Source organism: Myxocyprinus asiaticus, chromosome 35 (assembly GCF_019703515.2).
Source record: "Myxocyprinus asiaticus isolate MX2 ecotype Aquarium Trade chromosome 35, UBuf_Myxa_2, whole genome shotgun sequence".
In the NCBI taxonomy this organism is placed as follows: Eukaryota; Metazoa; Chordata; class Actinopteri; order Cypriniformes; family Catostomidae; genus Myxocyprinus; species Myxocyprinus asiaticus.
In genome coordinates, this window is record NC_059378.1 from 30,028,822 (window position 1) to 30,044,388 (window position 15,567).

At 38.7% G+C, this 15,567-nt stretch overlaps 1 protein-coding gene across 1 annotated transcript; it reads left to right on the plus strand.

Moving 5' to 3' along the window:
- Positions 1–4,039: 4,039 nt before the first annotated feature.
- smug1 (single-strand-selective monofunctional uracil-DNA glycosylase 1) lies at positions 4,040–15,360 on the plus strand. Its single transcript, XM_051672372.1, has 3 exons — positions 4,040–4,120; positions 7,565–7,871; positions 14,258–15,360. Exons 1-3 carry the CDS (start codon positions 4,095–4,097, stop codon positions 14,783–14,785), a joined length of 861 nt encoding a protein of 286 aa, XP_051528332.1. The 5' UTR covers positions 4,040–4,094; the 3' UTR covers positions 14,786–15,360.
- Positions 15,361–15,567: the final 207 nt, after the last annotated feature.

The following is a 15,567-nucleotide window of genomic DNA, read 5'->3' on the forward strand; positions in this document are numbered from 1 at the left end:
CCCATCCTGCTTACTTATACTCCCATACAGTTCCTTGAGTGCCCGGTCTGTGTCGGCTTGTGGGGGGATGTACACAGCTGTTATATTGACCACTGTAAATCCCCTTGGTGGCCAGAATGGTTGGCACAAAAACATGAGGTATTCCAGATCGGGGGAGCAAAAGGATATGATAGACTGTACGTTCCTTCGATCACACCAAAAGTTGTTAATCATAAAACATACACCCCCTCCTCTGCTTTTCTCCTAAAGGTGTTTCGAGTCTGGAACCTCCACAGACATCCTTTTCTGGCTACACCTCTGCGGCAGGGTGGCCCAGAGAAAGGGCTCCGCTGCTATGTTTGAAAACAGCAGGTCGGTGTTGAGGAACTCAAAGTCCGGTTTTCAGTGTGTGATTGAAGAACCAATCTCTAGAAGTGTTTGTTTGTCATAGACAATAATGCAGACAACATCCAAGATGAAGAACATAAAAATTGCAAACAAAACAAACAAAAAACTGCAGTATTGAGTCAGAGCTTGCAGCACAGCAGCCATACTTGGTGCCTTCTTGAAGAGTTGGCGAATCAACTTCCAGAGAAATGTTCCTTTGCCTGTTAATGAGCGAGTGTTAAGTAATACATAGTTGTGTTGTTCGAGGTTACGCGGGTGTTCAATTGGAGCCTTTTCTAGGGGTCTCAATAGGTTTTGGTTGATACCAGGATATGAGCGTCGAGTCGAGGGATATCAATTAACCAGTGTATTAGTCCAAATAACTGGAATGGATGTTGGCAAGGGCATCTAGGAGAGCGATGTATGTAACATGGGCGATGGGTGATTCCAAGGCTTTTACGGAGTTTAAATGTTTCAGAGTCAAGTCGGAAAAAGGACTTAAGTCCACCTAATTGTGATGATGATGAGTAGTTACACAACATCACAGAGATGTAGACCGAGTTTACAAGCAACCCAAATAGCACTAGGACTAAACGTCCGAGGGCAGGAAATGTAATCTTCGAAACCTGCACCACCATGTTGCTAATCAGAAATCTCACTGGAGCACATCACCAACACCAAGCCACGCAGCTACAACCGCAAGACACAGTTAGTGAGAGAGTGGGAACCTACTCACCGCATGTACCAAAAAGGGATGGAGAGAGCTTAACAAGGGCAACAGGCCGGGAGTAGTGCATCAGGTGAGTCAGCGTTGTAACCAGGTAGTTTAGCAGGAGTCAAAGAAAATATCCAGCGGTATGACAAGATCCGAATAATCCAAATCGCAAACAAGAGACAGTCACTCCAGGGATTCAAAATGTCCAGCGAGACAGTGATGATGATCCAGCAGCCAAGGAGCTAATCCAGCAGTTAGTCAGGTAGCACTTATGAAGGAAAAACACAGATCCAAATAACATGGACCAGCAGCATGGGAGTCAATCCAGCTGTGTAGAAAAAAATACAAGTCCATATGATGAAACCGAGTAGGGATCAGCTGTCTGATCAGAGAAAATTAATAAAATTAACATAACCAGAAATTCACATTAACCAAGATTAATAAATGCTGTAAATGTATTATTCATGTTGTTTACAAATTTTAACAAATGTAACCTTATTTTAAAGTGTTATCACAATATTACTATAGTAAAACAATAGTTAAACTATGGTATTTTCATAGTAAAACCATGATACCCACAAAATTATGATTTTTATTACCCTACAGTTTTCGTTTTCCTGTATTATCACTATGGTTTCACTATGAATATCATGGTTAAAATATGGTTACTGTAGTAAAACCATGCTAAATGTATTGCAAGGGAAAGCAAAACTATTGCGACGGCACGCAAAACTTATTGCGAGGGCACGCAAAACTTACTGCGAGGGAATGAAAAACTATTTCAGGAAAATAATTCCTGCCCTGTCCTCTTAATGGGTCTGTACTATTGTCTGCTATTACTATGTTGCTGGACAAAGAGGGGGAAATTTAGAACATGCCATTTTTCCACCTTCCCACCACCTCTGTCCAAGTGCCCCATAATGAACTCCCAGAACCCCTGCTCCAGTGTCAGAGGCAGTGGAATTAAGCAAATAATCTGTTTGTCACTATACCAATTAACAGCGTCTCTAGATCTTGCCAGAAGAAACTTTATAGGCTACCATTTGGCCATACACCTGACTAAAAAAACAATGACAAAGACACGTTGACAAAGTTATAATCATTAAATGTGTATTAATAATTGCTATTTTATGCATAATATAGTTTAATATACTTATATCTAAAGCATGTCATTTAATCAATTTGTATTTTATATATATATATATATATATATATATATATATATATATATATATATATATATATATATGTTTTCCCTTATAATAAAATAGGTCATACCAGGGATGTCATCTAAAAGTCTCAAATTAAATTATGGAACAAATGAGGAAATTTCTGATAATTAAAAAGGGACAGAAAACTTAACATCAGCATGGATGCAGGATGTAGTAAATGATGTCAAAATCTAGATATTTTTTTCCAAATAAGTTTTTTTTTTTTTTTTTTTTTTTTTAAACGAGGTACTGTAACACCAGTGACATGCCTCCAGGGGACAACATTTTAATCATATACACAGGGCTCGAGTTGAGAGGGGATGCGAGGGGATGGCATCCCCCTTTTTGCAAGAAATACCAAAACGCATCCCCCTTGTAAAACCACCATCTCTCCTTACCATCCCCTTTAGATTAATTGTTTCATGTATTACTTATAACTAATCATGCATCTACGTTTGATAAATAACAGACTTTAAATAATGGCGATTTGCCGGTCAGAATTATATTTTGATATGTGTGAGGTTGCCAGATTTCTATAGGTGAAACCCCTCAATCTTGACACTTGTACAGTTTAAAAATATTCTGACAGGGTGACGGTTTAGTCATGCAATCTGGCAAATTTGAGCGCGAGAGCTCTCTCTACACTGCGAAAAGACACCGGTATTCTGAAAACACTGGGTTGATTTTTCCTTCCTAGTGTTCACATGAAAGTTTCGCGCACTTTCAAAAATGGCCAAGAGAACAGTAAAAGGAAATCCTTTGTCCTTCTTTGAAAAAAGAGCACAGAATGTAAGATAATGCTATGAAAAGTGTATTTACAACGTGTACATATTTTTAACTCAAACAATTTCAGGGTTTCGCCCATAAAACGCTTTTGAGTGTAGAACAACTTTTTTTTTAGTTCGTCCGTTATGTTGACCATAAAAACTATAAAACAGCAGAAACTTTTAGCCCCTCAAGACTGAGTGTGAAGTTTAAAAAACAAAACAAAACATATGTTATCTATTTTGACATTTTTATGAAAAGGCACATTTTGTTCAAGTCATGTGGTGTAACCCTGAGAAAACTAATATTTATATATATTTTTAAATTACCTTAAAAGTGTGTTTAAAGTTGTTTATACTATCATGTATTCAAGGTGCAAAGAAAGTATTATACTTTTTGCTTGATAGTTCACCACATGACAATTTTAAAGTTTTACATTTTTTTGTAGAAAATGTTTGAAACAAAATTGGACACAAAGATTACATTTCTGAGAACTTGACACATGTTTTAAACTAGATTTTTAAAAGATTTCTCATTTTAACAAGTTGGAAAACCTTATTTGTCAATGACCTATAAGTATTATTAAAAAAAAAAAAAAAGCTTTGACAACACCACCCCCCTAAAAATTTTTTTTTTTTTAAATCATCCACTGTACATATAACATTTGTTTAGAATTTCATTTAGTTATGACATCCATGTAATAAATGTGATATTGAGGTACACATCATTACATTTAAAACGGGAGAGAATTTTTTTATTTATTTTTTTACTCAAAATAGGGTAAACATTTATTTTATCAAAATTTAATAATGCCTTATTAATGGCTCAAATAGATATAGTTGTTCAAAAAATTTTTTATTTTTATTTAGGAATGTAAATAAATTATGCCTAAACAGTGTATTTAAAATGTATGCTTTCTGTTAATGCTTGTGACAGAAATGTGGACGTTTCGGTAGAATCACCCCGCTAGAAACTACGGATCCCAAAATGCAACGCAATCCGGTCGCTCTTTTGTTGCCGGAAAACCATCTGGAAGCATGCAATCGCAACCCGATAATGAGAGGTAAACCACAAATAAATGATAAAACAACCTCTTAATAGCACTACTATAAAATGTTTGTTTGTTATTTTGCACCAATGTAACCTTCTTCGTTTTGGACTCGATGTATTGCGTTTTCAGTGCTGTATCCAGGCAGCATTTGTCTGAGAGATAAAGTAATAGCTAAAGACGTCGTTGAATGGTACATATTCTTTTTTTTTAGTGTATTCAGGTGGAATAAAAAACAAATAAGTATCTTTTACATATGCTACATGTTTTTATATTCTCTTTAACTTCAGTAAGCTTGTTGAGGGTTCTATCCGAAAACTGTTCGAGTAGTTAGACATTGCAGTGGGACAAAATTTGGCTTCACAAAGAGCCTGTAGAGCTGATGAATTCCATTGCCGTTATACGAGTACTATTGCTTGACGATTTTAGATGTTTTCTCATAGCACTCATGTAGCAGCCCCCTTACAAAAATGAGCTACATTAAAACGGTAGTGTGCTGCCTGCAGTATTCCTATAATGTGTGCAGCAAAAGTGCAGTTTTTTTGTGTATAATGGTGCTGTACTGCACAATGAAAAGTGCTCTGCAGTTCAAAGACATCTTAAATGGCATATGCAGGGGAGCTATGTTTCAGTAAACCATACTTGCAGTCAGCTGCCGTTCTGCGTAGTCTATTATCTTTCCCTTTCATATAATTGCATTTATCAACCGTTCAAATATTCATCATATGCGCCAGATAAACAAGCGCGCAGCCATCTTGAAAATGTTGTCTTTGAACTTACGGTCTAGCGTAGATATCATGGGTGGTGATGTCAAAGCTTAATTAGCTAGGGGAATGGATTTACAGGTTATAGATTTGCCAATAGTTATGAGTGTTTTAAAGTGTTGTTGGATGTCATAACAACTGGAAGAAGGGCGGGGAGATTTTAAAACGAGAAATTCATACATAAATACACAAGACGTTCACACTGTGGACATACTGTTATGCCTCTGTGCTCATGAAACTACAAGAACACAATGTCATTAAAATATCTCTGTACCACACCTCTGACCAGGGCCAGCTATGCTAGGGTGGGCTGGGGGATATTATAGGTGGGCATTTGGGAATTGGGGGGGGGGGGTCAGTACTCAGACTACTAATTTAATGTCTTTAATTGGCATGACATGGTGTAATTTTTAAGATCATAAAGCCCAATATAACTATATTTTAGACTTATTCCCCATTTTAAAAAATGAATAAACTGAAAAACATTGCATATAATCATAAGATTGAAGTGGGCCCTGACAATTTTACACTTTCAGAGCAGTAAGAATTACAGCTTTAAAGCAAATTACAGAAGCAAATCAGAGTCCCCACAAATGCAAGGATGGAGTGGAGAGAAATAATATCAAGGAGGAAAATAAGGATGGAGTGAAAGGAAATACATTATATGGAGAGATCAAGATTAAGAACCTAAAATTTGACACGTTGGAACTGCTTAAATAAGTAATGATATAATATTAAATTATGACGATTCTTTCTGTTTGACTTTTCTGTTTGACAGAAATGTAATAAGCAATGATCTTTCCACACAAAGGCAAAAGGCAAAATAGAGTTATGAATGAATACGTTTGTCTTGTTTGCTGAGATTAATCAGTTTGTTTGTACTGCCGCTACAGGGTGTCTATAAATTAACTTAATCCATCCAATAAAAGTTTTCTCGAACCCATATATTTCCAAAATCTTAAAAAGATAATCCCATTCCACCTTATCAAACGCCTTTTCGGCGTCAAGTGAGATGGCAGTGACCGGAGTCTGATCATTTGCCACTGACCACATGATACTGATGAAATGCCTAATGTTATCAGAAGAGCTGAGGCCCCGAATAAACCCCACCTGATCTATATGTATAAGAGATGTTATAACTTTACTTAATCGGTCAGCCAGAATTTTTGACAATATTTTTCGTCTAGCTGGATCAGGGAAATTGGACGGTAACTCTTACACTCACTTGGATCTTTGTCCTTTTTAAGAATCAGACTGATCCGGGCTTGCGTCATGGTTGGCAGAAGCTTTCCATTCTTTAATGATTCCATATAAACTTCTAACAAAAGTGGAGCCAGTTCTGTTGCATAAGATCTAAAAAATTCAGCGGCAAAGCCATCTGGCCCTGGAGCCTTGCCTGTAGGCAAGGCCTTAATTACTTTGCCAAGCTCCTCCAAGTTTATCTCAGAATCAAGATATTTTTTTTTGCTCAGTCATCAGTTTAGGGAGTTCTTATGGTTCCACAAAGTTCCCAATATCTTCATCAGTAGACGAAGACATGAAACTATAAAGATCAAGATAAAATTCTTCAAAATCATTATTAATATCAATGGCCGAGGTAAATATTTCAGCACCAGCAGATTTAACTGAGGGAATGGTAGAAAAATACTCTCTCTGCTTTATGTATCTAGCCAAAAGCTTCCCTGCTTTGTCCCCCGACTCAAAGTATGACTGTCTTGCCATGAATAGCCAAAACCACTTTCCGCGACAAAATGTTGTCACGTCAGTGTTGCTCTAGGGGGCTTTCACACTTTTGCTTAACTACGATCAATCAGGGTGTATCGAATCTCACCAGTTAATGACACAAATAGTAATAAAACTAGCAAAGTACGCAGAGCTCGCCATTCACATATCCGACCATTGCCCCCTGGGTGACAAATTAATTTTAAAATGTACAATGTTTCCTTTAATGTTATGAACCTGCATGTGAAATAATACAAGCTGTCACTGTTACGAGCTGTCACTTCACAAATTAACACATGGAAAACCTACAAATATATGGATAATTACACGTATAACAATAAAATGCTTGTATCATGAAAAAGTGCAATATGTCATAGTGTCCGAATGTGATCTTCCACATCCAATTTCCTCTCTGAAAAATGAACACTTACAGTGACCGCAAAACACCTCACTAGCATTTTAACATAGTAAAGGGGTGGTTTAGACTCACCACCAACTCTTGGTGAAAAATACTTTCTGTGCTCACACGCATAATCCATTTTGATCGCCTCTTTCAGTAGATTCAATGCAAACTGGAGATTAAGAGACAAAACACAGAAGCGCGGAACGCTGAAAAGGGGCAGGGCTGAATAAGGTGAATTGTGTGGTACAATTGCAGGCCAGGGTATTACATCTATAGCAGGTTACTTTTAATAAAGCAGGATTGCAGATCAGTTCAGTACAACAACAGCTGCACTGTAAAATGATCTAGCCTCCAGTTACTGTACAACATACAGGTGATGGCCTCAAGAATTGCTGTTTTAAGCTACGTAAAGTCTTAGAATTTCCCATCTGATAAAGGATTTTAGAACAAGCCTGCTATTGTTCTAAGTCTGTCAAAACTGATTATGGTATAAATGTATGTATAAGTAGCCATCCAATGGTCCACATAAATGAGACAATTTTGAATTTCTTTTACATCTCTCATTTGTAGGTTGGAAAATGGAGATGTATCACAGAGAGAAGATTTACAGGGAAAAGATGCCACTGCTCTGCCCGGCCTGGCTGATGAAAATTGTTTAAATAGCTCTACAGTTGTTTCCAGATTCCTGCAGGCTGAGCTGGAACTGAATGCACGGTTACGGACGCTGTCCTTTGGAAAACCAGTGCGGTACACTTATAATCCGCTTGAGTATGCCTGGGACACACATCAATGTTATGTGGAGACGTACTGTCGCGGAGGACAGAGTGTTCTCTTTCTGGGCATGAACCCAGGGCCTTTTGGCATGGCACAAACAGGGGTAAGAAGATTGTCATTCTTTATTCTGATTCCACATGATCCATTTTGGTTGTCATGATAGGTGCTATGTAAGAATAAATTCAGTTAAGACAGTGGTTCTCAATTGTTTTTTGTCACACCCCCTTTTAAAACTACAAAACTTTGGCGACCACAATTCTGTGATTGGCGGATCTGTCTTTGCTGGATCATGGATAATGTAGTTCTGCAGCCTGGAAATTGTACTATTAACAATTTTTAAACAATAAAGAAAAAAAAAATAACCCTGCCCACCAAAAAAAATGTTTAGTACCAATTTCCCCTAACTTTTTCATGTTAACTTATGTAAATAACAGTTTTACTGACTGACAGTAAGTCGTCAGTATAACAGTAAATACTAAGCTAATTCTTACTGATATTTTTGTGCCAGTGCAAGTGGACATGGGTGTGAGTATTTGCTCTATCTGTGGGTGTATGAGCACAAACAGTGGGTGAATAGAATGTTAATAAAGTGGCACAAAGTGCAATTCGCTATTTTCTTGAGAAAAGGGGCATTACGCGAAGACGTTGGAGAACCATGTCTAATCTCACCGCAAAGTCTAAAATTAGCACAGGTGACAATACATTCACAAAGCAGGGGTTGCATTGCATACAACCCATTTACACTTCCAAATTCTTATAACCGCAGAAGAACTTCAGAATTAAATTGCACTTGGGCCAGCCCATTAGCCATTTGCGCACACGATTTCGCCAACCTACTTGTGCCTAGACTTAAAATATAAAAAATTCATGGCCATGCCCACGGACTTTGCAAGGATGACGTATCGTGTAGTGATATGCTTAAGGTATGGCTCTTAAAAAAGGGCCCAACATCTTACACCAAAATGTCTAATGTCTAACACTGAACATGTTAACCTCAATAACGGTGTCAATCAACAAAATCATCACTATGTAAAAAAGAGAAGCTATGAAGTTCACCACACAGTTAAACAAAATACCATTCAGATAACCATATCATGGGTATCCGGTTATAGTGCCTGAGTAGTCATGTGCTTGGCTCACTCCTGCTAACATTTCTTAATTTACTTTTCAAACCTCACCGATTTTAGTTTCTCCAGGCAGCAGTTGATAATAATTTCCTGACTGTAATCTTAATCAAAATGTCTAAGGGGAAGGGCAAATAGTTGGAAAAGGACCGAAAAGGCACTCTATCACCTGGGGCCAGCATTACGCCAGGTAAGATTAGTGCTCTGCATGATAAGCTCCTCTCTCACCGCAGACTTTAAAGCATTTTTCAAAAGTTTGCTAACCAAGCTGGACAATATTCCATCTACAGTGGCAGAACACGATTAATTCATCGTGTCTCTCGAGTCCAGAGCTACGGAGGTTGGTCAGCATCTCGAGCAGCTTGAGGCCACGTGTTCTGCGCTCCATAAAGATTACGAGTGGCTGAAGGCTAAAGTCTCGGACCTTGAGCGTCATAGGCGATGCCAGAACATTGATATTGTGGGCTTACCAGACTTGATCAAGGGTCCCTGTCCAACAAAATTCTTCTCCCAATTACTTGTCGATTTTCTCGGCTCTCAGGTTCTTTCTTCACCACCCAAGCTCACTGTATCCTTGCACCCAAAGCCATCCCGGGCAATGACGGATTAAGAACTGAGAGGCCCATTGGCCGGTACACCACGGAGGCCCTCCATGACGTTCACTTGTATGCATTTGTTGTGCTGCATCAAGCTTTTTCAGCGCTGGTGTCACAAATCAACATTCTGGAGTTAATGTGACTGTTACCTGGCAAAGTTTCAGTGCTTGATAAATGGTGAGCCAATATTTTTTCCCTTTTGCTTTGATTTGCAGACAATGATTACTCAAATTAAATGCTGAATCATTTAAAAATCAAAGCATCCAGAGGAAGTCCTATAATCCGTATCGTCTGCTGCCTCATGGAAAGTGGACCTGCCTGGGCAGAATTACACATTTTCCATATATTAAGAATAGGCCTATTATGTTGCAGGCAGTGACAGTGATTATTTTTGTTCGACTTTAATGTGACTTTATCATTTGAAGATCTATGTATTGTGCTATTTAGGCTCATAGCTCGCTGTGCACTTTATTCCCTGCTATCTGAGACTGTGTTTGATGCATCCATGGCAATAAACGTTCTTTATTCCTGAGTCCCGATTCCCGACAAATAATACAATAACCGTTCGTGAACTCTCGCGGTTAACCAAATATTACAAAAGGTTACCATGCACGTATGTAGGGTATTAAGGCACCTTACTCGTTATATCATTAAACATTAAATGCATGCAGGACTTAAACATTTTAAAGTCCTCTATACTGTTGCACGAATTCTGTAGCATATATGAATTTAAACCATCAGCTTTGTACACAGCAAGGGTAAACTGCACTGTATCTTTGTGTTTGGAAGCGTTTTGCAAATCAGACGCTGTTCTCTGTAGTTCTTCAAATAAACGTGCTGCACCTGTGAGACGGAGATTCCATGAGCGCACACTCGAGTGCCTGTACTCACGCTGCTGTCGTCCAGCACGCATTCGGCCGAACAAATAGTATTTCACATAAGGCTGAAATTTACGTGGATTTATTATAGGTATCTCAAAATAAATAAATAAGTGATTTAGAGCTCAGGGCCCTTTGGGTTTAGAGGCCCCTGGGCAATGGCCCAATCGGCCCGGTGGTTAATATGTCCCTGGTCCCGGGGCAGAGATGGCAGCCTGTCACACTTTGTTTTCACTGTTTCTGAATGTGGGGGATATGGTCATCCACGAATCACACAAAAAGGGCTGAGAATACAGCGGTTGTGACTGATTTTTACAGTTTTTTTTTTTTTTTTTTTCATTCTTTAGATATTCCTTGTATTGATTCTGATATCATTTCTAAACTGGAAGAACCCCTCACTCTAGAAAACTACATTAAGCTAGATGCAGAATGGAAAGTGCCCATGGCTTTCCTAAATAATTTTCTCCTCTTGAACAAGTTTTGAACATATTTAATGAATCATCTAAATCCTGCATCCTCCCCCATACCTTACGTCCAGCTGTTATTTCCCTTATTCTTAAAAAAGACCAAGATCATCATGCCATGGTCGAAATCACTGAGATCACATTTTTTCCCCATTCTGACTCATATCTGAATGATTTTATGCATTGCACTGCTGCCACACGATTGGCTGATTAGATAATCTAGATTTATATATAATATACACTGAACAAAATTATAAACGCAACACTTTTGTTTTTGCCCCCATTTTTCATGAGCTGAACTCAAAGATCTAAGACTTTTTCTATGTACACAAAAGGCCTATTTCTCTCAAATATTGTTCACAAATCTGTCTAAATCTGTGTTAGTGAGAACTTCTCCTTTGCCGAGATACTCCATCCACCTCACAGGTGTGGCATATCAAGATGCTGATTAGACAGCATGATTATTGCACAGGTGTGCCTTAGGCTGGCCACAACAAAAGGCCACTCTAAAATGTGCAGTTTTATCACACAGCACAATGCCACAGATGTCACAAGTTTTGAGGGAGCGTGCAGTTGGCATGCTGACTGCAGGAATGTCCACCAGAGCTGTTGCCCGTGAATTGAATGTTCATTTCTCTACCATAAGCTGTCTCCAAAGGCGTTTCAGAGAATTTGGCAGTACATTCAACCGGCCTCACAACCGCAGACCACGTGTAACCACATCAGCCCAGGACTTCCACATCCAGCATCTTCACCTCCAAGATCGTCTGAGACCAGCCACCCGGACAGCTGCTGCAACAATCGGTTTGCATAACCAAAGAATTTCTGCACAAACTGTCAGAAACCGTCTCAGGGAAGCTCATCTGCATGCTTGTCGTCCTCATCGGGGTCTCGACCTGACTGCAGTTTGTCGTCGTAACCGACTTGAGTGGGGAAATGCTCACATTCGATGGCGTCTGGGACTTTGGAGAGGTGTTCTCTTCACGGATGAATCCTGGTTTTCACTGTACAGGGCAGATGGCAGACAGCGTGTATGGCGTCGTGTGGGTGAGCGGTTTGCTGATGTCAACGTTGTGGATCGAGTGGCCCATGGTGGCAGTGGGGTTATGGTATGGGCAGGCGTATGTTATGGACAACGAACACAGGTGCATTTTATTGATGTCATTTTGAATGCACAGAGATACCGTGACGAGATCCTGAGGCCCATTTTTGTGCCATTCATCCACGACCATCACCTCATGTTGCAGCATGATAATGCACGGCCCCATGTTGCAAGGATCTGTACACAATTCCTGGAAACTGAAAACATCCCAGTTCTTGCATGGCCAGCATACTCTCCGGACATGTCACCCATTGAGCATGTTTGGGATGCTCTGGATCGGCGTATACGACAGCATGTTCCAGTTCCTGCCAATATCCAGCAACTTCGCACAGCCATTGAAGAGGAGTGGACCAACATTCCACAGGCCACAATCAACAACCTGATCAACTCTATGCGAAGGAGATGTGTTGCACTGCGAGAGGCAAATGGTGGTCACACTGACTGGTTTCCGGACCCCCCCGGACCCCCCCAATACAGTAAAACTGCACATTTTAGAGTGGCCTTTTATTGTGGACAGCCTAAGGCACACCTGTGCAATAATCATGCTGTCTAATCAGCATCTTGATATGCCACACCTGTGAGGTGGATGGAGTATCTCGGCAAAGGAGACGTGCTCACTAACACAGATTTAGACAGATTTGTGAACAATATTTGAGAGAAATAGGCCTTTTGTGTACATAGAAAAAGTCTTAGATCTTTGAGTTCAGCTCATGAAAAATGGGGGCAAAAACAAAAGTGTTGTGTTTATAATTTTGTTCAGTGTATATATAATATATATATATACAGTACTGTGCAAAAGTTTTAGGCACTTGTGAAAAATGTTGCATAGTGAGGATGTCTTCAAAAACAATGATATAAATAGTTTTCATTTATCACTTAATTTCATACAAAGTCCTGTAAACATAAAAAAGCTAAATAAATATTCGGTGTGACCACCTTTGCCTTTAAAACAGCATCAGTTCTCCTAGGTACACCTGGACACAGTTTTTCTTGGTTGTTGGCAGATAGGATGTTCCAAGCTTCTTGGAGAATTCACCACAGTTCTTCTATCTATTTAGGATGTCTCAATTGCTTCTGTCTCTTTATGTAATCTCAGACTGACACGATGTTCAGTGAGGGGCTTTGTGGGGGCCATGACATCTGTTGCAGGGCTCCCTGTTCTTCTATTCTAATCTTTTCTATTTGCAAAAGTAAAGTTTGGGAGTCCAACATTTATATTTCCTATTGACACACTAAAGCTGAAGATATAAATAACCATCTTAAGACAAATGCTTTTGTGAAACATCTTATGTGTCTTAGACTTTTGCACAGTACCTTATATATATATATATTTAATCTTTTTTTATTATTTTAATTATAATTATTTAATTATAATTTATGTCTGCCATGTCTAGCTGGTTATTAGCATGTTGTGTTTTGAATGCTGGTCCACAACATGGGATGCCGGTGTGCTGGTGTTTGACTAGCTTAATCAGCATATGTCCTTGGTTAACCAGTATTACCAGAAAATCCATACAGTCTGACCAGCAAAACTTTGCTGGTGAACAACATGGCTATGCTGGCCAACCAGACATACCAGACTAAACCAGCACTTACCAGCATTAACCAACCTAGACTGGCATGAGAATTGTATGCTGGTTAAGCTGGTCTTTGCAGCAGGGAAAACATTCCATATAATATAACAGCAAAGTAAAAGAGATTGACTTTACTTATAACAAAATGTTTTTTGACATTTTTGGAATTCACTTTTTCACAAAACTCGTCCTTGTCATAAAAAAAATAAAAATAAAATAACTTTGGTTAGGGTGAAGAAATGTATTAAAACTACTTTTTAATGAATTTTCACTCAACCAACAAAACAAAACTAGTAATCTGAACTTTTGTTAAGTTTTATTTTTTTTACAGGTCTGTCTTTAAATTTTATTGTTAAAATCAATTTGCCTATGGAGAGAATGAATGGGACTTTATTTCTAGAACCTCAACTGTTGCGTTCTATAAGGCTAAAGGTGGTGGGTCTGTGGGTAAAGAAATAACATTGACTCAGCCCTTACTGTTTTGTGTATAGCAGAAAGCCTGTTGTTGAGAAGTTGCAGTCTTTAGTATTATCTAAAACAACACACAGGAGGTAATTCAGTTGACAGTCACAGATGACATCATCTAATATCAGCAGATGATTACAAAAAATTACCATGGTAGCTTTAGTTTCTGCCAAAATACCATAGTTATTACAGTTTTTGTTACTACAAAAAATACATTGTTAGCATTTTTGTTTAAAGCATGTATTAAAAAAAACAATTAAATCTCTATATCTTTTGTATTAACAAGGTTCCGTTTGGTGAGGTGAAAGCAGTTCGTAATTGGTTGAAGATCACGGGACAGGTTGGGCGCCCAGCTGAAGAGCACCCCAAGCGACGAATCACAGGTCTCGACTGTACTCATAGTGAAGTGAGTGGAGCCCGTTTCTGGGGCTTTTTCCAAGAGCTCTGTGGTGAACCTCACAACTTCTTTTGCCACTGTTTTGTGCACAACTTGTGCCCACTCATCTTTATGAGTGAGTCGGGCAAGAACCTCACCCCACCTGAACTTCCTGCTATGGAGCGTGATGCGCTGCTATCCTGCTGTGATAGTGCCTTGTGTCAGGTAGTCACTGCATTGGGTGTCTCCATGGTGATCGGCGTGGGCAAAGTTTCTGAGCAACGGGCTCGACGTGCCCTCTCTGATGCAGGTATCATGGTAAAAGTTGAAGGAATCATGCATCCGTCTCCTAGAAACCCACTGGCCAATAAGGGTTGGGCAAGCATAGTCAGGACCAAACTAGAGAAGCTGGGTGTTTTGAATTTGCTTACCAGATAATGACTAGTATGCATTTAAAATTCACCCAGCAGTGTTTTACTGAGATTTAACGGAGACATTGATGGAGTCAACAGATGTTTTGCCTACTAATGGGATACTCTATTAACTAATTATTTTTTAATGTTTTTCAATTTTTGTGTACATTTTAGAAGTGTAATATTGCTTGTAATGTTGCTTACAAAATATTAGTAGATTCTTTGTTTTGTAGTCCATTTTTGTTCTTTAAATGTCCTCATGTATTTTATCTTAATTTAGTTTTTTTTTTGCTTCGGATTTGTTTCTGAGGTGTCATTTGTAGACCTATAAAAACAAAAAAACATTCTGGGGGTTAAACAAATATTACCATTTAACTGCAATAATTTAACTTCAACACAATCCATTTCAACGTAATAAAATCTGCTGTGTGTAAGTCTTAATTACAACATGCTGACCAACCCACAATGAGTTTTGGAGGTTGTCTATATAGAGTTTCATCTGGTTATGCCCTAGAGTGGTGTAATTTTATTCTGGGTGGTTGAATGTTTGGATGATTGCAATAAATTCTCTTCATGGTTGCCAAACTATAAAATGGTGTGTTTGTCTATTAACCAAAGGGCTTCATATTTTAAGCAGTGGCATAGCCAAGGGTGTGCAAATGCCACCCAACACTTTAGCCGGCACACCCAAATAAAATGACAAATTTTGATTTATTGAAGCTTAATAGTAAAATAGTAGGGGTGCATTGATACAAAGATGGGAATTTTTAACATCAATTACTGAATTTAATAATCGATTATAATGTC